Raw genomic sequence first — 25,706 nt, forward strand, 5'->3', positions numbered from 1 at the left:
TCATCCTTGCCCTATAGATAAAGAGAGGCTAACAGGATCTGGAAATACCCACCTGTCCTCTCTAATTAGGAAACTACAAGTTCCTAGATTTCCTCAGTGATTCTGACCTTTGGTGCTTTGGCATTAATCCTCATTCAAAACTTGTATTTTTTAGGTTACCGTTGAACAACTAATGTTTGAAGAGAAGAACAAAGCTCAGAGGTTGCAGACAGAACTAGATGTCAGTGAACAAGTCCAGAGAGATTTTGTAAAGCTTTCTCAGACCCTTCAGGTGAGGCATTTGGCGAACGAACCCCTAGACAGAGTACCAAGGCACTTTAGGGGATCTTAGTACCCAGGAGAACTTGCCAGTCTCGGACTCGACCACTGACAATAGCTAGAGGATTAGAGACTATACCCCGGCCCCAAATACCTGCCTGGTCATTCAAGCCGGAAACCAGGTTTGTACTTCAGACTTGTCCTTTTTGCCCTTTTCCTCTATACCTTGCCGGTCCTTAAGAGTCAAGTATAAAGTCTTTAGCACACCATGTAAGGCCTATCCCTACATTTTGTTCATCGCTCTGTCTTACGTTTTTTATGTTCTAATGTTTTTTCGCTACTTGTGGTTCCTTACCCACAGCATGGTATTCCCTCTGATGAGCATCCTTATCTGATCGCCCCATTACTCCTTACTTTCCAGGCCCAGCTTAGCTTTGTCTTCTCCCATGGAACCCTCTCCAGGTCCCCAAGCTGGGCTACACTTAAAGGTCCACCCCCCATGCTGCCTTGGCACTTAATGAATGCCAACAGTGACATTTAGCTAAAACTCTCTATAAGCTTGTTTTGTTACCCCAAATGAACTGTTGGTTCTCAGGGGTCAGGGGTCAGGTCTCATTCATCTCCACAGTCCCAGACCTTACACTGGGTCTGTTGCACAGCAGCTTTTGGGAACTGCTTTTTGAATTTAGCTGTTTTTGCTGCCTCCTTCATTTGAAGTGATTATTCTCTGGTGAGTGAATCTGTTCCAAGTCAGCTAAATCCAAGTAAACTAAAGAAAATCTAGGCAGGGACTGTCTGCACTGATTTCACTGTATTGTTTCTCCAGGTGCAGTTAGAGCGGATCCGGCAAGCAGACTCCTTGGAGAGAATCCGGGCAATTCTGAATGATACCAAACTGACAGACATTAACCAGCTCCCTGAGACATGACACCCTCGTAGCAGGACTGTAGCCTGCACTTTGGGTTTTTAACTCATCTTTAGAGCAACATTAATTATTATTTAACTCTTAATTGAAGAAGTCACACAAAAAAAGGAAGACTGGAGAAATGCTCACTTCTAGTGGGAGAAGACTGTGCAGCACAGGAACAGCAAACAGCCAGGGTAATTTGCAGCAAAAAGACCTTTCAACTGGGAACACTAACGAGACTCCGGACTTGATTCCAGCAGGTGTGGGATCAGATTTGGTGATGGAGAAAGTGCTGTTTCCTTGCCTGCTTTATCCAACATTTCCCTACCCAACATTTCCCTACCCTAAAACACCATCCCAATAGTGTTTGGAATTACATTTTCTGTTCATAGATATTGGAAGAGAGAATTTTCTTTTCCTGTTGTCTAGAGTTCATCAGTAACAGTATTCAGCTAGCAGACAGGTATAGTATGCTGTATGAATATTTTATATTAAAATATGAAGTTTGAGAGCAGGCCATTGGCTAGTGACTGTATTTCCTAGCTCGGTGCATTTTATTTTGCCATTTTATGTTGTGTTGGAGGACCTTAAATGCTACTGAAACTTGCCTGAGAACCATAAGACAGTGGCAACAAAACCAATTCAAGAACTAAATTAATTATGAGAATTTGAAAACCTGGCTGGGGCTATATGTAGTGGAAGTTGAGGTTAAAGGAAAAGCACAAGAAACTGTTTGGAAGCACTTTTTCTGCTCCCTGGATGAGTTTCATGGGCCCACAGGTACCAAGATCAAGCTGAACTGGCACCATCTACTCTCTTGACAACTGTTTTAGTTTAGTTATTGGATCAGTGGAAAAAACCAATATTAATAAAACCAGCTAATCTGACAACATCTAGTATAAATTTATAAATCTGCTGCTTATTTTCAACTCGAATCAGTGGGTCTGAGCACTATTTGTTTCAAGTGTCAAATACAAAAATGGTGATAACTAGGTTTGACCTATTTTGTAACTTTCTTTTATAATTTAGACCTGGAGTGTGATAATGCTTATAGTGAAGTTGGGGAAACCCAGTCAGTATGGTCACCAGTTTGGGAATCTGCTTTGTCATTTCTCTGAGGTTAGATTCATTTCCTGCGTGGAGAAGCTTCAATGAACAGGCTGTGTTTGGCGCAGCTTTACAAAGTACTGCAGGAAGCACAGAGAATGGCTTCGTGTTCACTGTTTACCTGCCGCAGCACTGTTGGCCAGTGGAAGGCTACACTGTTCATCATACAGGTGGTTCCAAAGTAAAACTGTTTTCAAATAATTTTTGTGATTGGTATTGCAGAATAGCAGGGTACTTGAAGAAACCTTGGGGGAATTAAGTGGATTAAGTAGATTGTTTGGCTCACTTAAAGCCACCATCAACTTACAGTTTAAAGTAAATTGTCTTTGTTATAAATGAATTTAAAAGTAAATACTAATTATGGAAATAGTGCTAGCTAGGCTTGCCATGCATGAAACATTGTTTTAATTGGTTTCAAGTCTTTTTGTATAAAGTACTACTTGGTTTAGATAAAGGAAACATATATCTTCATTGAGTCACAGGGAATTTTATCAATTCCAAAATGCAATTAGTTTTAAATTATGTGTGTTAAAACTAGTCCCTTCGATGAGCCCCAAGCTAATGTGTTTTAGATTATTAAAATTGGCATCGTAAATCAGGATGGGTAATTCATAATTTCCCTGAATGAACTGAACCTACAACTCCCAGGGAACTGCTCTGCTGAGACTAGGCACTTTGCAGATATTTTTCTCCATAAGATGGTCCTGGGCCAATAAAATCATGATTAGGGAACTGTCAGCAATCTCGACCATGGCAGATGCAAAGTGTTGGAACCCACTTTGTTGAGAAAAATAACTAGAAAAACCCAAACGGAGACTCTAGGTTTTCTTAATCTATTTCTGGTCTGAAACAAACTATTGTGCCACTCTCCTGGTAGGAAACTCTTCTTTAAACTGGGTTTTCTGTATAAATGGGAAACTGATTTAGAAGGTAGGATTTAGCCCTTCTAGACAAAAGATCACTTGGGTTTCATGAGTGTTCCTGTGCTTGTATTCAGTCTCTACACGTTCTCATGCATGTCTAACCTGATTTACCTCTTACCTGTAACCTACCTTATCATGTGGCTTTTAATTGGCAGTCACTCAGCCATTTCTAGGCAGGTACGGTATTACCTTTCAGAACTCATATTCACAGGTACAAAAAGATTACCTAAAGCTAACTGAGGACAAAACCATATACTGCATACCAAGTTATTTGTTTCTTTCTCCCTTCTTTGAGGTCCTACACATGCCCCTCGTACCACTGAGTAACAAAACGTTATCAGGACACAGAGCACAGCCCAACTCAGCTCTGAAAGTTAATACTGCCTGTCAAGGAAGTGAGCCAGCAGTGGCCTTGCAATTGTGGATCCTGAGCACGGCTCTGAGCAGATTTCAGGTGTAACCGTTTGTTAACTGTATTGAAGGTGTGTCCTTGAGAAGAAAATTTTCAAATTAAAAAAGCTGCTGCCTAGTATACTGTGTGGCCTTTTCGTTTGAATCCTAGGGTTCTGTCCTTCTTCAGAGTCATATTTCTGGCACTGCTGCTTCAAAATGCAGCTCTTATCCTTGTTCAAATATGGAGAAAACTCAGTAGTGTTCATTCACGGAGATCGGGCGGTGTGCAGCTGAAAGTTTCTGGCTTTTTTTTTTTTTAATCCTAGGCCCTTGCTGAATACAGGCATAGACTTGAGCTTATATACAAAACACATTCCAATTTTTAAATAAAAGCGTTTATTGAATAATTATAAAACAAGTAAAATATAAAAAATGATGAACAGCCACACCAAAGTTCATCTAGACTGCCTCTTTATAAATTAGATAATGCTGCTTGTTTTACAATACGAGTTTCAGCCTTCACTCGTGTTAACTTCAGGTGTGAATCTGTTGCTGGTGGTGTCAGAAGTTTACATGGTTTCGGATATCGTTAATTTGCTTCACCATTTCTCTTATGTGTTCACCCCTGTAAAATCATAAAGTCACTCACTTTTGGGAATAAAATGAAGAAGTAATTAATATTCTTAAGAATTAAAATTAGTTGAAATAGCTTAGAAGTGCTTTGCTAAAATTAACACTTAAGGTTTCAGATGGATAGTAATGGCGTTTAGTATTCATTTAAGGTTAGTGGTGGTAAACCGTGGTGCAACTGCTAGAAATATTTTTGAACGTACTCATTGGGGACTACCTTGAGCACACAACAAAATCATATTACAAGCAAGTCATCGTTTTTGATCCTTGCACTATACTCATCTCTTAAGTCCCTTCTCTATCATAGGGTTCCTATCGCCATGTTTACTTGATATGCAAATACCAGGTAATCGTATCTGGGCAGAGAAAGCTTGATTTTGGCATACTGCAAAGGAAAAACTACCTCACACTGATAAGCTGATGATACTTACTCCTCCTTCAGGATGGACTGAATGCACTTGCGCTGGTAGGCGCTGAGAGTGATGGTGGGTTTTTGAGGACTCAGTACTTTTTCCATCTTTCGCTGTTGATAGTCTTTTTTCATAGTAACCTTAAGTATCAAACACAACATAGATATTTTGGCTATAGTTTGCTACACATTTTCATAGTATCTATTTTAGTCTGTTCTTTCTAAATTTCATAAAATTCTAGAACAAACGCTTTAAGAAAGCTAGTATCAAATTTAGCCAGCTTGCATCCATTCCTACCTGTTTGATGGCATTGCCCAAATGTCGGAGTTGATCAGGTATCAGCTGTAATTCTCTCTTCATGGCTCTCTCACTATCAGAGAGAACTGGGAGCTGAGAGTGAAAACTGTGAAGTACTTTTTTCATCCTTTAGAAAAGGTAAGCAAACACCTCAGCTTACGAGCTCTGCTACCGAGGAGAAACACAATCGTAACTAAAGCTCCTAATCTCTGAATCTGGTGTCTGTGAAGGAGGCCGCCACAGGATGGGTCAGGGGAAAGCATCACTACGCTGTCTTCCCTAACACGCCTCAGGAGAGGCAGGGGAATCAATTCAATTCTGTAGGCATGGTACTACTTGCTATAGGCCCATTTTCCTTAGTAACACTTACTACCTGAGTAGGGAGCTGAATGTTATACAACTCACGGACCTGTTCATGATATCTTCTTGTTTTTCCTTGGCTTCCTCATATTTGTCAGCTAAGCGCTCAGCCATTTCCCGTAGACTTTTCCTAATGGCATAAAAAACAAAAGACTCTTGGGGTCCACCTTGATGGTAAACTAAACTAATGAGGTTCAGCATCTTAGGGTGAGATAACACCGTAAGAGTTCAGTCTTAGTGAACTATTGTTGTCTTCCTCCCTAGTTTTTGGTACTTACCTCTCCTCTCGACAATAATTGAGATCTTCTAGCTGTTTCTTTTTTTGGTCACATAATAATCTGACCCTTCAGGAGCAAAAAGAAATGAAATTTAATCAGAAATTTAATCTAGGCCATTATACAGTATCAGCTACCCACCAGGGACTGATGGTATGTGAAAAAGATCATCCTACCTCCGCTGAATCTCCTCCTTTGCCAGGTCCTGTTTAAGGATGTACTGTTCTCTGAATACCTGGGTGGCTCTGCTGATGAGCTGAAGACATTCTTCAGGAGGAGGGGCCGTATCTTTTTCAGATGATCTTTAAAAAAACGTTTCTACCATTACTTGCCTTAGCTGAGTAAAACAACTGAAAATAGACTCAAGTCATAGCTGCTTTTTTCCCCTCTTCGTACACTTCCTGTTTATTATTCTCAAGTGCTTCTATCTATATCTAGCTCTTCTTTCCCTCTATTCACTAACTGGTTAAATATGCCCTAAGTTTCTTCCAACTCCAACATAGTAAAACATATATGAAATGAAATAGCTGAAGACAGAAAAGATGAATGCTAATTATGAAAACAGAGAAGGGAACCAGTTCTTAAAACCTATACGCCCCAAATCCCATACTTCACAAATGCTGGATTTGCAACACTGCGCTGCAAAATGCTTCTAATATGCTTTTCAAAGGAATCCGGGGTTTCAGCCAGAATACGGAGGGGAGACTCTGCCACTTCAACATCTTCTCGGGTACAAAGCAGAGGTGGAGATGCTGGATGGACTGTGCTTCTGCAAAATAAATAAATACAGTATACCACGGAGTTATTTACTGTAAGTATTATAGGAAAGCATACGCGACATTTATGCAGAACTTTGAGAATATAAGAAACTATAAAGTGTTACTTGTATAAAAGTATAAGAAGACGTTTTCTGCCTTGCAGAGGTCACCTTGGGAAGCTATCCTCTTATTCTACCAATGCTGCCGTTTGTCAAAGCATTTTGGACTCTGCCACTTCAAATTCTTTTTGAATAGATTGAGGCACCACAACAATACAAATTCATTCTCGACTCTATTTTAGAAAGGACTTGAGAGCCAATTATAAGTCAGAGTGACAAACATAAATAAATCACTAATTTCCTAGGTATAATTTGATCAAAACTAATATTCAGCCAGATAACCACTGTATATACCATATCTGCTCTATATGACTTGATTTCTAAAAATTGGATCCACTCAAATATTACAAATATTCACAATGGCAATTTTAGAAAGCTCAAAAGATTGCAAACTTTAACAGCATGGAGACTTATTTTGAATGCAAGAATTCAAATCTGTGAGTTTGTTAAACAATTACATTATAGACAACTTGCATTTCAGGGAGTTGGCAGAAAGATATGATTTGAAGGTATCTAGATAACTAAAATTTAAGAGTTTTTTTTCCTTTGGGATTCATGTTTTTATTGTGAAGTAACCTAGCATGACTAGGTCTTATTTTACTAAAGGTAGGATGGGTTTTTAAAAAATATGCTGAGGCAACAGGCAAAAAGGCAACTTTTCTTCAGTGATTTTATTACTTCTGTTTAGTCTTGCTAGAGTTTTTAGTCTCTTTTAGTATAAATAACACAAAAATTGATAATGTATTACTTTCCTTTCCAAATGGTATAACTTGTCAATCTTGAAAGAGAATGGAAATTCTTCTAAGGACAGTAAGTTAATGGCAATATTTAGACCTATGTCAGTGTCTTGAAGCACATGCTGGCAACTGACACCCAGAAACTGGGGGAGTGTGCTGTTCAACACTCAGGTGGCTCATTAGGGACTCCTATTCCTGCATCTATAAAACTCAGAATGACCTTCCAGGAGTGTTGAAAAAGAAAAGTGGTGCTTATAGCTTAATATGAGTTCCTGAAGGGGAACGAGGATTATGAGTTCAGCTATATACCACCTTTCTTCCAGAGTTTATATAGTCTGTGCTGTCCCTCTGAGGCTGGCAGAGATAGAAATGAAGAGGGTGAGTATGGACTCGAGTCAAGAGGGCCCTGTGTCTGCAGCCCAGCTCGAGGTGTCACCTGTGACTTCAGCATTTACTTAGCCTCTCTAGCCCTGTTTCCTCTTCTACAAAATGGGGAGAACAGTGCTGTCCTCATGGAGTTGCTCTGATTACAGGAGGCAATGCAGGTAAAGGGCTTACTTCTGAGCCTGGCACATAGTTAGAGCTTGATAATCATTAAATCTAATTCACATTAATAATGGAGTTCGTTATTTTACTATTCTTTTCTACTTTGAAGTAAAGCTCTCGACTCTCAGCTAGCTGAAGGAGATGCCAGAAATCATGCCTAAAATAAATCCTTCCAGAGACGGCAGGAACAACAGAAATATCCACCCTTCCAACCCTCAAGTCAGAAGCCAAAGCATAAACCATGTATTTTCAAGCCGGTTACCAAGGGCATTTTCCCAGCTTAGATTTTACAGAATTAACAAGAGCTGTGTGGAGAATACAAAATGGGACATACAATAAAGGCCTTAGGAGGCATTCGTAGGTACTGGTGATGCAGATCATTGTGGGCCCCAGGATGTCAGGGACGATCCAGAATCCTCGAATTGGAGCTGGCTGCCTGGAAAAACACAGCCACAGTTAAATTACAAAGCAGCAAATGCAATGGAGCCAAACGCAAAGACACAGCTGAGGTTCGTGGCCTTCTCAGGCCTGGACTAGCTAGTCGCCCGGGACATGCTCTCAGCACAGTAACCTCAAAGGTGGGGACTTGTGAACCTATACTGCTTACAGCTCTGATCAGTTTGACACAAGCTGTCACTTCACAGTCTGGAGGCCATTTGGCTTTTAAGTCACTCAGGAACCCATAGCCTCATGGTGCTCACTGTAATCTCAGCAGTTACCATGACACAATGAAGTTAATTCTTTACCTGTCTTTCTCCCAACTCGCACGTCAGCCCCAGCTATCTCTGTATACCAGCCCAGTGCCAACTCAGACTAAGTGCTCAGAAACTACTGACTGAACACAACTTAAGAGTCTATTGCATATGAAGAATTCCATGCAGCCCAACGTCTATGTCACAGGACGTAGCTGACTGTGCAGAGCATGCATCTCCCTCTCAATCAGTTCTTGCTTCATCGAGGAAACTGAAAACTGGGGACCTCAGACAGGAACTGTCTTTCTTGCCAGTGTGCACTCTACCTGCCCCACAGCACATCTCCATCTCTGGACTGTTGATGCTGTCTCCTCTGCCCTCCTCTGACTGTCCTCAGAAGAGTGACACTGCTCCATTGACTCTAGTTTCAAAATCTCCCTACTGTCTGTTTACCCCCAGCTCATAAACAAGCGCACAGCTCTTCTCCCTGAAGCACTCTGCATTTCAAGCTCCCCTCATCCTATTCTTTCTCTCCTTTGTTTAGAACCAGCAGTCTTGAAACAGCAGCCTTCTCCTAATCTCTCATTCACCATTTCTTTGGGGGGTGGGGGCAGGGAGGGTGGTGGTGAGGGGGAATTTGGGAGATTAAAGGTTTTTATTTTATATTGTTAGTGTGAAACCTACATATGGAAGAGTGCCTGTATGCACCCTGTAACCACCATCCAGGCCAAGAATGACAATGCTGCAGTTACCTAAGACCTCCCACGTGAAGCCCCCTTCTCGTGACCTTCCACTCTCCAGGGGAGTGATCACTATTCTGACTTCTATGATACTCATGTCCTTGCTCTGTGTCATAGTTTTCCCATCTATATACTCATTCCTAAGCAATACTGTTTAATTTTACCTGTTTTTGAAATACATATAAATGGGATTTTATTATCTATTTTCCCATTCACTTTTCAACCTGGTACAGTTTGCTATCCTCCTCCATCCCCAAAAGTGTTTTCCCTATGGTCCTCAATGAACTCCCCTGTATTGCCAAATCTAGACTCTCTACCACTTCCCTGTGCTTATTTGATGCTGCTGCCCACTGCCAGCTCTCAAACATCCTCCTCCTTGGTATCCCTGACCTCCTTTCCTCCAGGTTCTCCTTCAGTCTCTCTAACAGCCCTTTACTCACGTTTCCTTCCTGGACTGGGCTCCTCTTCCTCTACTCGCTGCTTGTAAGAAAATGTTGCTCAAGACTCTTCTCAGGTCTCCTCTACCCATTCTAGGCCCTTTCCTGGCTGACCCTCACAAGACTCAGGGCTCCAACCCTGACAACTCCCACATGCACCCCATCCTAGCCCAACCACTCCAAACTCCACACCTACCTGTCCAACTGCACACTGGGCTCTTCCACTTGGATGTCCTATACGAACAGAAAACTCCAAGTGCCCCCTTTAACACATCTTCTGTCTCCCCAAATCCACTCTTTCTCCTATGTGCCCATTTTTCTGAAGGGTACCACATCGTCTCAGTCATCCCAGGTAGAAACCTGGGAGTCATTCTAGATACTCCCTTTATTCTACTCATCACATATCTACTGAATATCTACTAGGCACTCCGTCAGACACTGAGTATACAGACAGGAGGCGACAGTATACAGTATGAAACAAACACATGGTCTCTGGCCTCATGAAACTATATTCTTGTAGTAGTGACAGACATTAAACACAAACATCAATTGTAATATGTGCTGCAAAGAAAAAGAATAATAGGAGAACTCTAAGTTAGACTGGGGAATCAAGGAAAGCCTCTCTGAAGAATCGACATTAAGATCAGAAAGAACAAGAGTTAGCCAAGTGAAGGCAGCAAACAGGGGTTGAAACTAGGGAAATACCTTCCAGACAGAGGACACAATATGTGGAGTAGCCTTGAAGCAAGGGAGAACTTTTGATGAACATCTGATGAACTGACACTCTTAGGGGTGAAGTATCTCATCTTCATGTGAGTATATGGATATACATGTATCAGAAGTACTGAAACGAACAACTGTTATCTGTGTACACAAGGGAGAGAAGGTCCTTACCTGCATGGCAATGGCTTTGTACAAAGGATGTGTTCTACAAAGCATTTCTGTTCGGTAGCAAGTTCCTGTAAACTATCCTTATCTTCTTCATCTACAAAGGAACACATCACATAAGTTAATTGACACTTACACAAAAGTCTCTGAATTAAAATGCTGACAATATTAGTTAAATGCAATTAAGTTCTTGTCTCAGACCACTGCTTCTTATGGAGCAGGCCTTTCTTCTTTTTTTTTTTTTTGGTGAGGAAGATCAGCCCTGAGCTAACATCCATGCCAATCCTCCTCTTTTTGCTGAGGAAGACTGGCCCTGGGCTAACATCTGTGCCCATCTTCCTCTACTGTATATGGGACGCCACCACAGCATGGCCTGACAAGCGGTGCCTCAGTGCGCACCAGGGATCCAAATGTGGGCCGCCAACAGCGGAGTGCACGCACTTAACCGCTGCACCACAGGGTCAGCCCCAGGAGCAAGCCTTTCTGACATAGAAATCGCCTTTCCACAGGGGTCTAGATTTCTGCCCCAAGAAGGAAAGTAGATTTTCCTTGGTCAAATTTCTAAATGCAGAAATGTTTCACTGAGGACAACAATCCCAGAAATCATTCCCTCCAACAGTCTCTTCCTCACCCACACCAATTTTATTTTTAGAACGGGTTTTTGAAATGTAATTCACAATATCACACAACTAACCCACTTAAAGCGTACAATTCAATGGGTTTTTAGTATATTCAAAGAATTGTACAACTATCACCACAAAAAATTTAGAACATTTTCATTACCCAAAAACAAACCCCCATACCAGTTAGCAATCACTCTCTAGTTTCTGCCAATTGCCCCAGATCTAGGCAACAACCACTAATCTCCTTTCTGTCTCTGTGGACCTGCCTATTCTGGACCTTTTATATAAATGGAATCATACAACGTGTAGTTGTTTGCAACTGGCTTCTTTCACTTAGCATAATGTTTTCAAGATTCATCCATCTTGTATCACATATCAGTACTTCATTCCTTTCTGTTGTTGAATAATATTCCCTTGTATGGATATACCACATTTTATTTATCTAAGCATCAGTTGATGGACATGCGGCTATTTGGCTATTATGATTAATGCTGCTATGAACATTCATTTACAACTTTTTGTGTCAACATGTTTTCATTTTTCTTTGGTATATACTCAGCAGTGGCACAGCTGATTGGTAACTCTGTTAATCATTTGAGGAACTGCCAGGCCAGACCACTTTCCCAAAGTGGCTACACTATTTTACATTTCCATAAGTACTATATGGGGGGGGTGTCCCCATTTTTCCACATCCTTGTCAACACTTGTTATTGTCTGTCTGTCTTGATTTTAGCCATTTTAGTGGGAATGAAGTGGTATCTCACGGTTTTGTGGTATCTCATTTCCATGACTAATGATACTGAAAATTGTTTTCATGTGCTTATCAGCTATTTGTATATATCATCAATGGAACAATGTTTATTCAAATCCTTTGTCTATTTTTGAGCTATTTATCCTTTTATTATTGAGTTCTAAGAGTTCTTTATATATTCTAGATACAAGTCCATTATCAGATAGATGATTTGTAAATATTTACTCCCATTCTGCGGCTTGTCTTTTCACTTTTGTGACAGTGTTTTCTTCTAAGAGTGCTATAGTTTTACTTCTTATATCTAGGTCCTTGATCTATTTTGAGTTCATTTTTGTGTATGATATGAAGTAGGGATCCAATTTCATTTTTTTGCATGTGGATGTACACCTGTCCCAGCACCATTTGTTGAAAAGACTCTTCTTTCCCCCAATGAATTGTTTTGCACCCTTGTTGAAACCAATTGACTGTAAATGTAAAGGTATATTTCTGGACTCTCAATTCTATTCCATTGACCTATATGTATATCCTTATGCCAATATCACACTGTCTTGGTTACCATACCTTTGTAATAAGTTTTGAAATTGAGAAGTGTGGGTCCTCCAACCTTGTTCTTGTTTCTCAAGATTGTTTTGGCTATTCTAGGTCACTTGCAACTCCATATGAATTTTAGGATCAGCTTGTCAATTTCTGCAAAGAAGCCAGTTAGAATTTTGATAGGGATTGCATTGGATCTGTACATCAATTTGGGGAGGATTGCCATTTAACAATATTAAGTTTTCTGATCCATGTACATGGGATCTTTTTTCATTTATTTAGGCCTCTTCTTTTTATTTCTTTCAAGAATGTTTTGTAGTTTTAAGAGTATGTTTTGCACTTCTTTTGTTAAATTCATTTCTAAGTATTTTATTTGTTTTGATGCTATTGTAAATGGAATTGTTTTCTTAATTTCCTCTTGGATAGTTCATTGCTAGTGCATAGAAACAGAACTGATATTTCTATATTGATCTTGTATCCTACCACCTCTCTGAACTCATTTATTAAATAGTTTTTTAGTGGTTCCCCTATGATTTACTATATAAAAGATCACATCATCAGAGTATAGAGATAGTTTCACTTCTTCCTTTCCAATCTGGATGCCTTTTATTTCATTTTATTGGCTAATTTCCCTGTCTAGAACCTCCATTACAATGCTGATTAGAAGTGGGAAGAGCAGACATCCCTTTGTTCCTGATCTTAAGGGGAAAGTGTGGAAGGCAGAATTTGTAAACAATTAAATTGGACATTTAGCTGAGGAGACTTCCAAGCAAAACATTAAAGACATGGCCTGATTTCTTCTTGCTAATTATAGTAAAATATAAGGAAAAATATAATTGAGGGAAGAACTGTTAAACAAAAAGAAAAAAAATCTTGATGATTTGGGAAATTCTCAGCCTATCTGGATGGCAAAAGATGCTAAAATTAAGAGATTCACTATGAGGAAAGCATGTTTTAGAGAAAAAGCCACTGGTGTGGCTGCTCAGTCTTTTGCTAATACCTCAGAAAGATCAAAAGGTCAGAATATTCAGTCACACAAAAGGCTCTCTGAAGATATTAAGAGTGTGACTTAGATCCTTCAGCCATCTCAGCAGAAGCCAAAAACAGAGATGGGATTATCTAGGAAAGATTTGTGGATGAACCTCTTATCTACTAGAGTGAGTCCTCATGATATACACAGGAGACCCAAAAAGTTCTCCAGACTTTTATGCCCACAGAAACACCACTGGCTTGGACTGAAATGGTCAGAAAGAGGATGAGAGAAGGCTGTTCCACTTCCAAAATTCTACAGGCAGGAAACAGGCTAATAAAACTACTCAACTACAAAAACACTACCTTTCCTGTAAAATAGATTACTCAGAGCGCAGAGCTGCAAGCCCAGATTATCCCCAGGCCTTGAAACGTAATAGAATTTGGATTTTGAAATTGCTTGGGACCTGTAGTTCCTTTTCTGCCCTTTGAACTGGAAAGTCTATAACTGATACCTATGCCTGTCCCCCCATTGTGTTCTGGGAGCAGATAACTTGTTTTCTAGTTTCATAGGTCCACAGAGAGAGAGGAATTTTGCCCCAAAGTAGATTATAATCAGAGTCTTACCCATATTTGATTTAGATGATTTAGACCACGAGATTGGGGACTTCTGAGCTCATGAGATTTAGATGAGATTTTTGAACTCTGTGTTGCTATAATGATGCTAGGGTCAATGTATTTTGCATGTGGGTCAGATGTGAATCTTTGGGGACCATGAGGTAGAATGTAGTAGGCAGAATAATGGACTCCCCAAAGATATCTGTGTTCTAATTCCCAGAACCTGTGACTATCTTAGGTTACATGGCAAAGGGAAATAAAGGTTGGAGATGGGATTAAATTTGCCCATCATCTGTCTCTGAGACAGGGAGGTTACCTTGGATTATCTGGGTATGCCCTTAAAAGTACAAGAATGAAGCAAAACAAAGGTCAGGGGCTGGACTGCTAGCAAAGCGGTTAAGTGCACGCACTCCGCTACGGTGGCCTGCGGGTTTGCAGGTTTGGATCCCGGGCATGGACTGATGCATCGCTTGTGAAGCCACGCTGTGGCAGCGTCCTATATAAAGTAGAGGAAGATGGGCATGGATGTTAGCCCAGGGCCAATCTTCCTCAGCAAAAAAAGGAGGATTAGCAACGCATGTTAGCTCAGGGCTAGTCTTCCTCCCCCCAAAAAAAGAAAAGAGGTCAGAGTCATACAAGGTGAGAAGGACTCAACTCGTCCAACCACTGCTGGCTCTGGAGATGGAGGAAGGGCGCTATAAGCAAAGGCAGGCAGTAGAAGCTGCAAAAAGCTAGGAAATGGATTCTTCCCTAGAGCCTCCAGAAAGAACACTGCTCTGCCCAGTGAGTTCATTCTAGGATTTCCAACCTATAGAACTGTAAGATAATAAATTTGTGTTGTTTTAAGCCACTAAGTTGGTGGTGATTTATTACAACAGCAATAGAAAGCTAATACAGAAAGCACTTGGTCATTCACCATTAAGTATGGTGTTAGCTTTGGGTTTTTCATAGATGCCTTTCATCAGTTTGAGGAATTTCTTGTCTCTTACTAGTTTGTTGAGGTTTTTTTGTTTTTTTCCCCCCAAAGTCCCAGTGCACAGTTGTGTATCCTAGTTGTACATCTTTCTAATTCTTCTACACAGGACGGCGCCTCAGCATAGCTTGATAAGTGGTGCGTAGGTCTGCACCCAGGATCCGAACCCGTGAACCCCGGGCTGCCAAAGCAGAGTCCATGCCCTTAACCAATACACCACCAGGCCGGCCCGTGGTTGAGTTTTTTTTAACATGAAAGGCTGTTGGATTTTCTTAAATGCTTTTTCTGTGTCTACTGAGATGATCACATGGTTTTTGTCCTTTATTCTACTGACATGGTGTAATACATTAATTAATTTCTGGATATTTAAATTAACCTTGTATCCCTGGGATAAATCCCACTTGGTCATGGTGTTTTTATATGTTGCTGGGTTTGGTTTGCTAGTATTCCGTTGAGGATATTTTGCATCTCTATTCATAAGAGATATCTGTCTGTAGTTTTCTTGGACATCTCTGTCTGGTTGTGGTATCAGGGTAATAGTGACCTCACAGAGTGAGTTGGGAAGTGTTTCTTCTTCTATTTCTTGGAAGAGCTTGTGAAGAATTGGTATTAATTCTTTAAATATGAAGCCACCTTGTTCTGAGCTTTTCTTTTTGGGTAGTTTTTTTTTGTGAGGAGACCAGCCCGGTGCTAACATCTGCCAATCCTCCTCTTTTTTTGGCTGAGGAAGACTGGCCCTGGGCTAACATCCATGGCCATCTTCCTTCACTTTATATGGGACGCCGCCACAGCATGGCTTGCCAAGTGGTGCGTCAGTGCGCGCCCAGCATCTGAACCGGCGAACCCCGGGCCGCCGCAGCAGAGCGTGCGCACTTAACCACTTGCGCCACCTGGCCAGCCCTTGGGTAGTTTTTTTGATTACTAATTCAGTCTCTTTACTTGTTATAGGTCTATTCAAATTTTCTATTTCTTCTTGAGTCAGTTTCAGTAGTTTGTGTCTTTCTAGGAATTTGTCCATTTCATCTAGATTATCTAATTGGCATACAGGTGTTCATGGTATTCTCTTGTAATCTTTTATATTTCTGTGAGGTCGGCAGTAATATCCCTTCTATCATTCTAACTGTAGTAATTTGAGTCTTCTCTCTTTTATTCCTTGGTCAGTCTAGCTAAAGGTTTGTCAATTTTGTTGATCTTTTCGAAGAACCAACTTTTGGTTTCATTGATTTTCTCTATTATTTTTCTATTTCAAACTACTTTTTGATAAAACCTGTGAAACACTGAAGAGCACAGAAAACTCACCTGATCCAAGAAATTTGTGAAGTTTATGAATCCAAGTTAGCCCAACACTATGTACACCAGCTTCATGAGTACAGTGATATCTTGAGGGACACTTGGGATCTGCAAATGGAATCATTAATGATATAAACGTAGCCATTAGAAAACTGAAAGAATCCACCCCAGTAGCCCACAAATATATTTGTTGATGGAAAGTCTATAGGACCTTCATACTGTGGCACTATGTCAGGGGTTTTAAAATTTTAAAATCTAAATTCAATTTTCAAATATATTTTAAATAATTTTTGTGTGTGTGTGTGAGGAGGACTAGCCCTGAGCTAACATCTGATGCCAATCCTCCCCTTTTTTTTTCTTGAGGAAGATTGGCCCTGAGCTAACATCCATGGCCATCTTCCTCTACTTTATATGGGATGCCGCCATAGCATGGCTTAAGAAGCAGTGCGTCGGTGCATGCCCAGGATCTGAACCTGCAAACCCCGGGCCGCCACAGCGGAGCGCACGCACTTAACCGCTTGCGCCACTGGGCCGGCCCCTATTTTAAATAATTTTAAAAGTATAATTAATAAACACAATCCAAATATGTTATTTTCTAGATATTAACACAACAGAGTTCACCAAAACATAAACACTTGCTGTCAAGTAACTCATTTATGCCCTTCTGTCCACCTCTGTGCATTTATTTACAGTTCTTCAAAATAAAATGGTGATTAAGAAAGGTTATAGCTCTGTAGAAAACCTATGCTTGCACACATCTACTTCCATGGAATTGTTGAGGCAAGTGCACTCCTACAGCACAGGTACTAAAAAAGACTTCAGTACAACAGCTTAGTGAATAGCTCTGTCAGAGTACAGTAAGTCAGGTGTGAAATGTGAAGTTTTACTTGTCCTAATGTTGACTTACAGATAGTTTAAGTTTTGGATACAGTTTTTATTTGACAGTGATTTATATTTATACTAAGAAATATGAGCAGTTGTTACCTAATTTTAATGAAAATTTCTATATTTCCTTTGAGCCCTACTATCAGTAAGACTATCCTGACATTAAAAGGTGAGATCTTGAATACCTATTATTATTTATAAATATTTATCTCTGTGACTCAGGATTTTTAAATCATTAAACAATTAAAACAAGATACAGGGCCGGCCTGTGGCTTAGTGGTTAAGTGCGCGGGCTCTGCTGTTGGCGGCCCAGGTTCGGATCCCGGGCGTGCACTGACGCTCCGCTTCTCTGGCCATGCTGAGGCCGTGTCCCACATACAGCAACTAGAAGGATGTGCAACTATGACATACAACTATCTACTGGGGCTTTGGGGGAAAAAAAAGGAGGAGGATTGGCAATAGATGTTAGCTCAGAGCCGGTCTTTCTCAGCAAAAACAAGAGGATTAGCATGGATGTTAGCTCAGGGCTGATCTTCCTCACAAAAATAAAAGATAAAATAAAATAAAACAAAACAAGATACAGAAATAATGTATATACTAAAGCTGATTTAAGATGGCAATTGTCATCCTAAATTAAATGTTTCTTTGATCTAACAGCCTCACTTTCTTACTATTAACTTTATAGTAAGAAAATGCTATAAAGTGGATGTTACATTATTTTTATCTTTTTATATGTTGCGGTTCTGCATAACACCTCTGAAAACAGCATTATGCTATAAACACTCCTGGTCTGTGGCAATCATCTCTTCAATTCAGAAAATACTGAAAAGCTTCTCTTATTTGGCCACACTTGAGACTTAATTTAAGTCTGAAATCATCTCCTTGGTCTACCATAGTTTAACATGGCTTTTCAAGATGTTTCTGGTGCTGAAGTCAACAGAAAAATCTTAATGCTGGGATGTAACAGAAGTCTGTTATGAAAAAGAAGTAACATTCGTAACAGAAGTAGGAAATTTGGTAGACTCCCCTCACATGTTATATGGTAGCCATTTCACTTATATCATCAAAAATCTGGGTATGTTTCAGTGATTGTAATGTGCCTTAAGTACAAATATGAATGAGTCAACAATTTATTAGTTTCACATATGAAAATGTTAACCCTCATTATAAGAACCAAGATAAAAATGTCTACATTTAAGATTTCCCAAAAAATATGTGTATCTTTATAAGGAAACCAATTAGTTTACCTCACTACGTCTCAATTCCCTCATCTATAAAGCAAAGTTCTGAGACTTAATATTTAGACTGTACCTCTCCAAACACTGTTCAATTAGACATGCCCAATGAGTTCTCTTTGCTGGTTTATTATATAAGGACCACTATCCCCTTAAATGTTTTGGGTATACTTTAGTACAGAGTGGAAGCCATTATTATCAAACCTACGCAAACTGGCTAATAGCACTGTAATAGGACTGGACAGAGAAAAACTATGAAAGGTATACCCAGTTATTTCAGACTGCGTAAGCTTTTGTTCCTCATTCTTCACAGGGAAGAAAAGATCCCAGAGGCGACTCTGAGAAGGGGTGAGGGGCAAATAGGAGTACAGGATTTCTGTGTTAGAAGGGACCTTGGAAAAAGACCCGAGAGGTTGAGTAAATGCCCAATGCTACAGAGCCTATTAATGTTAAAGCTGTAACGAAAACCTAGGACACTCCAGACTCCTAGTCACAAACTCCTTCCACTCAGCCACTCTGTGTCTGAACAACACATTCTCTGATTCTCAGCAGTTTATCTAAGAGCTCCCTAGATGAACAGTTGCCAGAAGGATCTGGTACCAACCCAGGCAGGTTAAAACAAAAGAAAAAAAGATACAAAGGATAACAATTCAAACTGGAGAGTGGGAATAACAAGCTAATGTGTTCTAAAATGAAAAAAGATATTTTAAAGAGATATCTTTTTTGTGTGTGTGTGAGGAAGATCAGCCCTGAGCTAACATTTGTGCTAATCCTCTTTTTGCTGAGGAAGACTGGCTCTGAGCTAACATTTATTGCCAATCCTCCTCCTTTTTTCCCCAAAGCCCCAGTAGATAGTTGTATGTCACAGTTGCACATCCTTCTAGTTGCTGTATGTGGGACATTGCCGCAGCATGGCCAGAGAAACGGTGCGTCGGTGCATGCCTGGGATCCGAACCTGGGCCGCCAGTAGCGGAGTGCGCGCACTTAACCACTAAGCCACCGGGCCAGCCCTAAAGAGATATCTTAATATCAGTACATTGTAATTTGATTTTTAAAGTTGACTAAAGTTTGCATACACTTAAGTATTTGAATCATGAAATCTGCTTTTGATTGGATCATGAAAAATTCACTTTATAAATCTGGGTGGATCCAGCCTGAAGACCACTACCTTAAAACTTGGGAAATTTGCTCACTCTTTCTTGGACTTAAAGTGCAATGTAGGGGCCGGCCCCGTGGCTTATTGGTTAAGTGCGCACGCTCCGCTACTGGCGGCCCAGGTTCAGATCCCGGGTGCACACCGATGCACTGCTTCTCCGGCCACGCTGAGGCGGCCTCCCACATACAGCAACTAGAAGGATGTGCAACTATGACATACAACTATCTACTGGGGCTTTGGGGAGAAAAAGCAAAAAAAAAAAGGAGGAGAATTGGCAACAGATGTTAGCTCAGGGCTGATCTTCCTCACAAAAAAAAAAAAAAAGTGCAATGTAGTGACTAAAAGGCCAAAAGAACACAGTCAACTTTTTAAAGGCTGGAAACAGAGGACAGATAAATGACAAGGGAACAGTCTGTGATGGTCTTAGTGCATATATAATGGAATAAAAGAACTGAATTTATTTTATTTATTTTATTTTATTTTTTTGTGAGAGAGATTAGCCCTGAGCTAACATCCAATGCCGATCCTCCTCTTTTTTTGCTGAGGAAGACTGGCCCTGGACTAACATCTGTGTCCATCTTCCTCTGCTTTATATGGGACGCCACCACACCATGGCATGACAAGCGGTGCATCGGTGTGCGCCTGGGATTCGAACCCATGAACCCCGGGCCGCCGAAGCAGAGCGTGTGCATATAATGGCTTGCGCCACCGGGCTGGCCCCAAGAACTGAATTTAGTGAATACTTTACCTCTGTGAAGTTTGATTGGACAAGAAAAGTCAGAATCAAAGGGATCATCCTCTCCAGATGCCAGTCTCAGGGCAAGCTCCAACTCAACACACTCAAACACATACAGAGAAGGAATGAGGTCGGCCCTGGAATCCCAGGACTTTTCTGACTGTAAAAAAAGCATAGTAATTTTACTCTTTCATGTTCATTTGAAAATGTACACAATTAAAAACAGAAGCAAAAAGCTGGATCAAATAGTACTTTCAAATTCTTCTTAATTCCACCCCTTATTCTAACAATGCCTTGTTATTCTTAAAAGAGAAAAGAGCTCTCTCTTCTTTTAGGAAGATATAAATAAACAAGTTTAGAGAAGAGCCCCTTCAGTGATTCAAAGGTTCTTTATAACTGTCACTGAAGACTGCAAGTTAGAGTTCAGAACGAAATATGTAGGGTGGACCAAGTAAGCTGGACACCCACTAACTTCTTTCCATTTAGATTTGTAATTGGGCTTCAATTAATTTTAAGTGCTTAACGTCCAAAATATACAGAAGTGCCAGACAAAAACGAGAATTCCTCATATATTAATAAGCATTCCTACTGGTCCAGGAACTATACTAGATGTTGGAAGTACAAATATACCCACTCTAGCCTAACTTACTGTTTGGTCATCTTCTTCCTCCCCTTCCAGCACAACACAGTGATACAGCATTCCTGATTCAGTAGCAATCACTAAGATGTTGGGGACGCAGGGTAAGCAGAGTATAGCACAAGCATCGTAACCATAGTTATCTTCAGCTGCAGGATGCATGGGCAATGGACCTAACAGCTTTCCGATATTCCCAGGGCTAAAGAAAGAGTGAAAACATATTTGGGAACTGTTGACAGATGATATCCATGTCCATCACTTCAAACCCTTTTTTGTCTTTGCCCTTCTCCAGATATCACACCCTAATTAAAAAGATAGTATATTCCCAATGTCTCCACTTTTTCGCTTCCCCACTCAATTTCTACATCCCTGGTGCTTCTGAACTGGAGATAATTTTGCCCCCAAGGGGAAACTGGCAATGTCTGAAGACATTTTTGGTTGTTACCACTGGGAGCCCGGGGGGAGGGGAGGAGGACTGGTGTCTAGAGGCCAGAAACGCTGCTAAACATTCCCCACAGAACAGCCCCCTACAATATGGAATTACTCAGCTCAAAACATCAATAGTTCAGAAGTTCAAAAACCCTGCCCTAAATTTACCATGGTTTATGCCTTCACCACTCCACAGAACCTACTCTCTGGCACAGACCACCAATGAGATTCTAGTTGCCAAATTCAAAAGGCACTTAACTTGACCTCCTGCTACATTTATCGCTGGTTAACAATGATTGCTTCTTAATACCCTTAACATCTCTAACAATTCTTTCTCCTAGTTCTCTCTTCCTATCTCTCTGAACACACCTTTCTAATGTCCCTTTCTAATTTCTGTCTCTTAAATATTGGTGCTCTTCAAGATTTTGTTGTAAGCCCTCTTCTTTTCCAAAATATTAACTTATATGAAAACATATTAAACTATGCCTGGTTTTAACTACTATCTATAAACTGATGAGTCCCAAATCTTTTCTTCTGAAATACAGCTTATCTTCAGGGCTTCAGACCCACATATTTAATTGGATTAGACAGATATATTTATTGAGTGCTAGATGACACTCCCAAGGAACTGATGGTTTAGTTGGAGAAATGAACATTTAATTAGAATCACTACACCATGTGATAAGTGTAACAATGCAAGGACTTAGAGGATACAAAGGAACACAGAAAGGTACAAAGGCAAAGTGAGGTGTATAAGAAAGGTATCAAAAATAAACAAGATCAATGTGGAAAGAGTATATTCTGGCAAGGAGTGGTGAACATTCCAAGCTAGGGAGCAGCATATACAAAGTTCTGGAGGCACGAAAGACAAGGAAATGACAGGAAGGAAACAGCTTAGTGTGATGGGAGGCAAAGTGCAAAGTCTACAGCAACAGAAGAGTAGCCAGGCAGACATTCAGGACTGGCTTATGAAGCAGACGCTCTAATACGCTATGTTAAAGTGCTCCGAGTCTACCTGCTGGGTGACAGTGTGTCACTAGAGGTTTAAATCAGGAGTGACAGAGCTTCACTTTACTAAGATTGATCTGGTAGTGAGCAGTAGTGAGGAGGGTGACATGGAGGGGACCAAAATGGGATTTAGGGCAACTCTCTAAGACAAGAATAATCTCGGCAGAAGATGAGGGTCTAAAGCAAGGACAGAGGAACGGAGAGAAGGGTGCACACACTCAAGAAATGTTCATGGTAAAATCAATAGAATTCTGGGACTGAACTGTATGTAAGAGGATGTAGATGACTTTCAGGTTTGGGCTAAGGTTACTAGGTAGAGCACAGTGTGGACAAATGAAGGCCAAGGGGGAGGGGAGGAAGAGTAAGGGAGGGTAATAACGTTACAACAAAAGCCTCTCAAGAGAGATCATGTGTGAAAGGCAGAGAACATTTCTGTCAGGAAGAATGCAACTGATAGTGAACCCTCACCATTCTGCAATCTATCAAGCTCTTTCATCTTTCTCATCTTTACCATTTTGCATACTTGCTTCTCTCTCCTGGAACCACTTCTGCTCCTGTTTCTTACCTAGTGAATTCTTCAGGTCCTAGCTTTTGTATAACCATCTTCTGAGTCTTCCAAGACAGGCAGCCCTAAGCGTTTACTCTGTCTCACCCCCACAGCGCCCTGTGATGCCCTGAGCACACCACACTGTACTTCAGTTACTGGTTTGTTGTATGACTTTCCAGTAGACAAGGAACCATATAGCAGGGACCTTGCCTTCCATCTTGTATTCTCACCTTCTGTCACAGAGGGGGCTCCGAATAAATAACTGTCTGGTTGATTGATAAATGAATAAACTACAATGTTCAGGCTTTGGCCTTATGCCTCTCTAGTTACAAACTTTCCCGAAATTCTGATCCTCTATTGACTCTAACTCTCACCATGACAGACGATTCTTATTTATTTTACCTTCTTCTTCTTTCCAGTACTGTATTTCTAACTGTCCACGGAATATTTCCACTTTATTGGTCCAATACAGTAACAAATCTCCCCCCCACATTAGCTGCCCTTCCTGACCTCCATATTTCTGTTAATGGCTCACTCCCTTATCCAAACAGTAACTAAATCTTATTGATCCTTCCTTTGTAGTATCTACTATGTTCATTTCTCCCTTTGTGTTACAACTAAATTTTGTAACAACTTTTTTAAAAGTCTCTCTTCCCTAACAATTATTTTATCCTTCTCCTGTTTAAAAACCATCACTGGCTTCCTACTACCCTATTCCTACAGAAAAGACTCCACGTTTCTTAACTAGGTGTTTAACTCCCCCAAATTCTTCCTGGGCAGATACTTCTAGCTTTATCATTTAATGCCCCCTAACTGAATCCTCTGCCCTAGCCCCAAATGTCTAATCACTGAACTTGGAAGGACACTTGCACTTGCTTGTTTTCATACTCTACTTCATGCTGCCCTTGTGACTAACACAATCTTACCCTTCCTTGATGCTTCATTTAATCCTGCATTAGATCTTTAAGTCCCACATGACATCAGTCCTTCTCTATGAAAATTTCCTTAACTTCTTCAGTCAGAATGCTCTCTCCTTCCTCTGGATTCTTACTGTCTGTGTAACAATAATGTGGTATGGGTAATTATCTTTTCAGGTGTATGTATATATGTCTTTTCTCCACAACTGGGACAGAAGATACCAGATTACCATGTCTAACCATCCCCATGGTGCCTTGTTCATATAAGACACACAAGAAATACTTTTTTGGTTGACCAGACTTTGTGAAAACAAATCCAGTCTTACCTTGAGAGATTATCCAAGAATTCTACAGAACTCACCCAAACAACATGATGAAATGAAAGGTCAAATGATCTTTACCAATTCTTTCTCCAAAATATGCAAGCCAAGTATTGCAAGGCTGCAACACTTCCACAAACTCAAAACCCAGATCCCAAGTCCAACTATGACACTCCATACTTGTGGCAAACAAGCTGGGTTTTCATTTCAGGTGGGTTACCTCCTCAACTTACCTGTGTAACAAACTAACATATGTAAGGAAAGTCTCCCCATTCTCATATAAGATGTACAGTGGGTATGCCACTACTTCATCTTTGCCCTTTTGTCCAAATATATTCTTCGGGACTGCTGCCAAAGGCCCAAAGTCAAATGCAACTGCTGTCTCTCCTAGAGACGCGGTATATGCCCTTCTGAAAAGAGATTTAGAAACCAAGTTGTTGAAAACAAACACAAAATGTCCAATAATAGGAGATAGGGATGGAATGTGTATTCAATGTAGAAGATAAAAAATTATGATTATGAAAAATGTTAAACAACACTGGAAAATTCTCATAATAGTAAATGAAAGAAGCAGGCCATAAAATTATACAGGGGTACTTTAATTTTAAATAGTTTAAGTATACAGACACACAAATAGTAAAATATACACATATAAACATGCATAAACAAAAAAAGAAACAGGAAGAAAACACATGAAAACATCAATAGCTATCTCTGAGCAGTAGGATACATTCATTCCACAAATATTTACTAAGTACCTATTCTGTGCCAGGCACTACTGTAAGTTCTGGGAATACATTGGTGAATTAAACAAAGGCCCTCACTCTTGTGAGAGAGATGGACAACAAACAGAGAAGAAATAAACACACAATACAAAGTCAGAAAATGAGATTATGAAGAAAAATCAAGCAGGGTAAGAGAGTACTGATGGAGGTGGTCCTTTAGACTAGGTGGTCTGGGAAGGACTGATAAGGTGATATTTGAGCAAAGATTAGAAGGAAGGAAGGAAGGAAGGGAGCAGGTATGTGGTTATGTGGGGAAGGAGCAATTGAGGCAGAGAGAAGGACACATGTAAGGGCTCTAAGGTGGGAAGGTGGTTGATGTTGTCTGAGGAATGGCCAGGAGGCCAAGGTGACTGGAGCTCAGAGAGCCGGGGCAGAGAAGGAGGAAGGAAGCCGGAGAGGGGGCAGTCAGGGGCAGACCCGCATGCCCTTGTAGGCCATGGTCAAGACTCTGGGAAGTCAGTGGGCTGTGGAGAGCAGGAAAGTAGAATGATCTGATTTATACCAAAAGGATCGCTCTGGCTCCTATATAGATAGACTATAGGAGATTACAAAAGATTTCATTTTCTTCTTCATGTTTTTCTGTAGTTTTCCCAATTTTGTACAATAAATATACATTATCTTTATAATCAGGAAAAATAAATGATACAACATGCTGTTTTATATTTTAAAATTTAGTATAACTGGTTATTTCAAAAGATTCCAGTTTAATACAAAGTTTATGAATATGGGTAAAATAAAATCACAATTTCATATAGTTGAGAGAGTCAACATCATTCTAAAGTATTATAAGTAGCATATCTTAGTTTCTTTATCACA

At 40.3% G+C, this 25,706-nt stretch overlaps 2 protein-coding genes across 3 annotated transcripts in view; one reads left to right on the forward strand and one right to left on the reverse strand.

The window, feature by feature from the left end:
* RABEP1 (rabaptin, RAB GTPase binding effector protein 1) overlaps positions 1-3,727 on the forward strand; it is a 104,213-nt gene extending 100,486 nt beyond the window's left edge. The window contains exons 17-18 of the mRNA XM_058559990.1: positions 155-271; positions 1,085-3,727. Coding sequence (XP_058415973.1) covers positions 155-271; positions 1,085-1,186 — 219 coding nt within the window. The 3' untranslated portion in view covers positions 1,187-3,727. The remainder of the gene's footprint in view (positions 1-154; positions 272-1,084) is intronic.
* Positions 3,728-3,946: 219 nt separating this feature from the next.
* Positions 3,947-25,706, reverse strand: part of NUP88 (nucleoporin 88) — a 31,522-nt gene continuing 9,762 nt past the window's right edge. For both annotated transcript variants that reach the window (XM_058559993.1, XM_058559994.1), the window contains 13 exons: positions 24,339-24,515; positions 20,897-21,083; positions 20,260-20,407; positions 16,245-16,343; positions 10,484-10,574; positions 8,055-8,156; positions 6,171-6,329; positions 5,737-5,862; positions 5,564-5,629; positions 5,335-5,415; positions 4,926-5,052; positions 4,650-4,768; positions 3,947-4,213 (listed from right to left, as the gene is read on the reverse strand). In XM_058559993.1, the coding sequence (XP_058415976.1) occupies positions 4,150-4,213; positions 4,650-4,768; positions 4,926-5,052; positions 5,335-5,415; positions 5,564-5,629; positions 5,737-5,862; positions 6,171-6,329; positions 8,055-8,156; positions 10,484-10,574; positions 16,245-16,343; positions 20,260-20,407; positions 20,897-21,083; positions 24,339-24,515 (1,546 nt within the window). In that variant the 3' untranslated portion in view covers positions 3,947-4,149. The remainder of the gene's footprint in view (positions 4,214-4,649; positions 4,769-4,925; positions 5,053-5,334; positions 5,416-5,563; positions 5,630-5,736; positions 5,863-6,170; positions 6,330-8,054; positions 8,157-10,483; positions 10,575-16,244; positions 16,344-20,259; positions 20,408-20,896; positions 21,084-24,338; positions 24,516-25,706) is intronic.

Source organism: Diceros bicornis, chromosome 18 (assembly GCF_020826845.1).
Source record: "Diceros bicornis minor isolate mBicDic1 chromosome 18, mDicBic1.mat.cur, whole genome shotgun sequence".
Classification (NCBI taxonomy): Eukaryota; Metazoa; Chordata; class Mammalia; order Perissodactyla; family Rhinocerotidae; genus Diceros; species Diceros bicornis.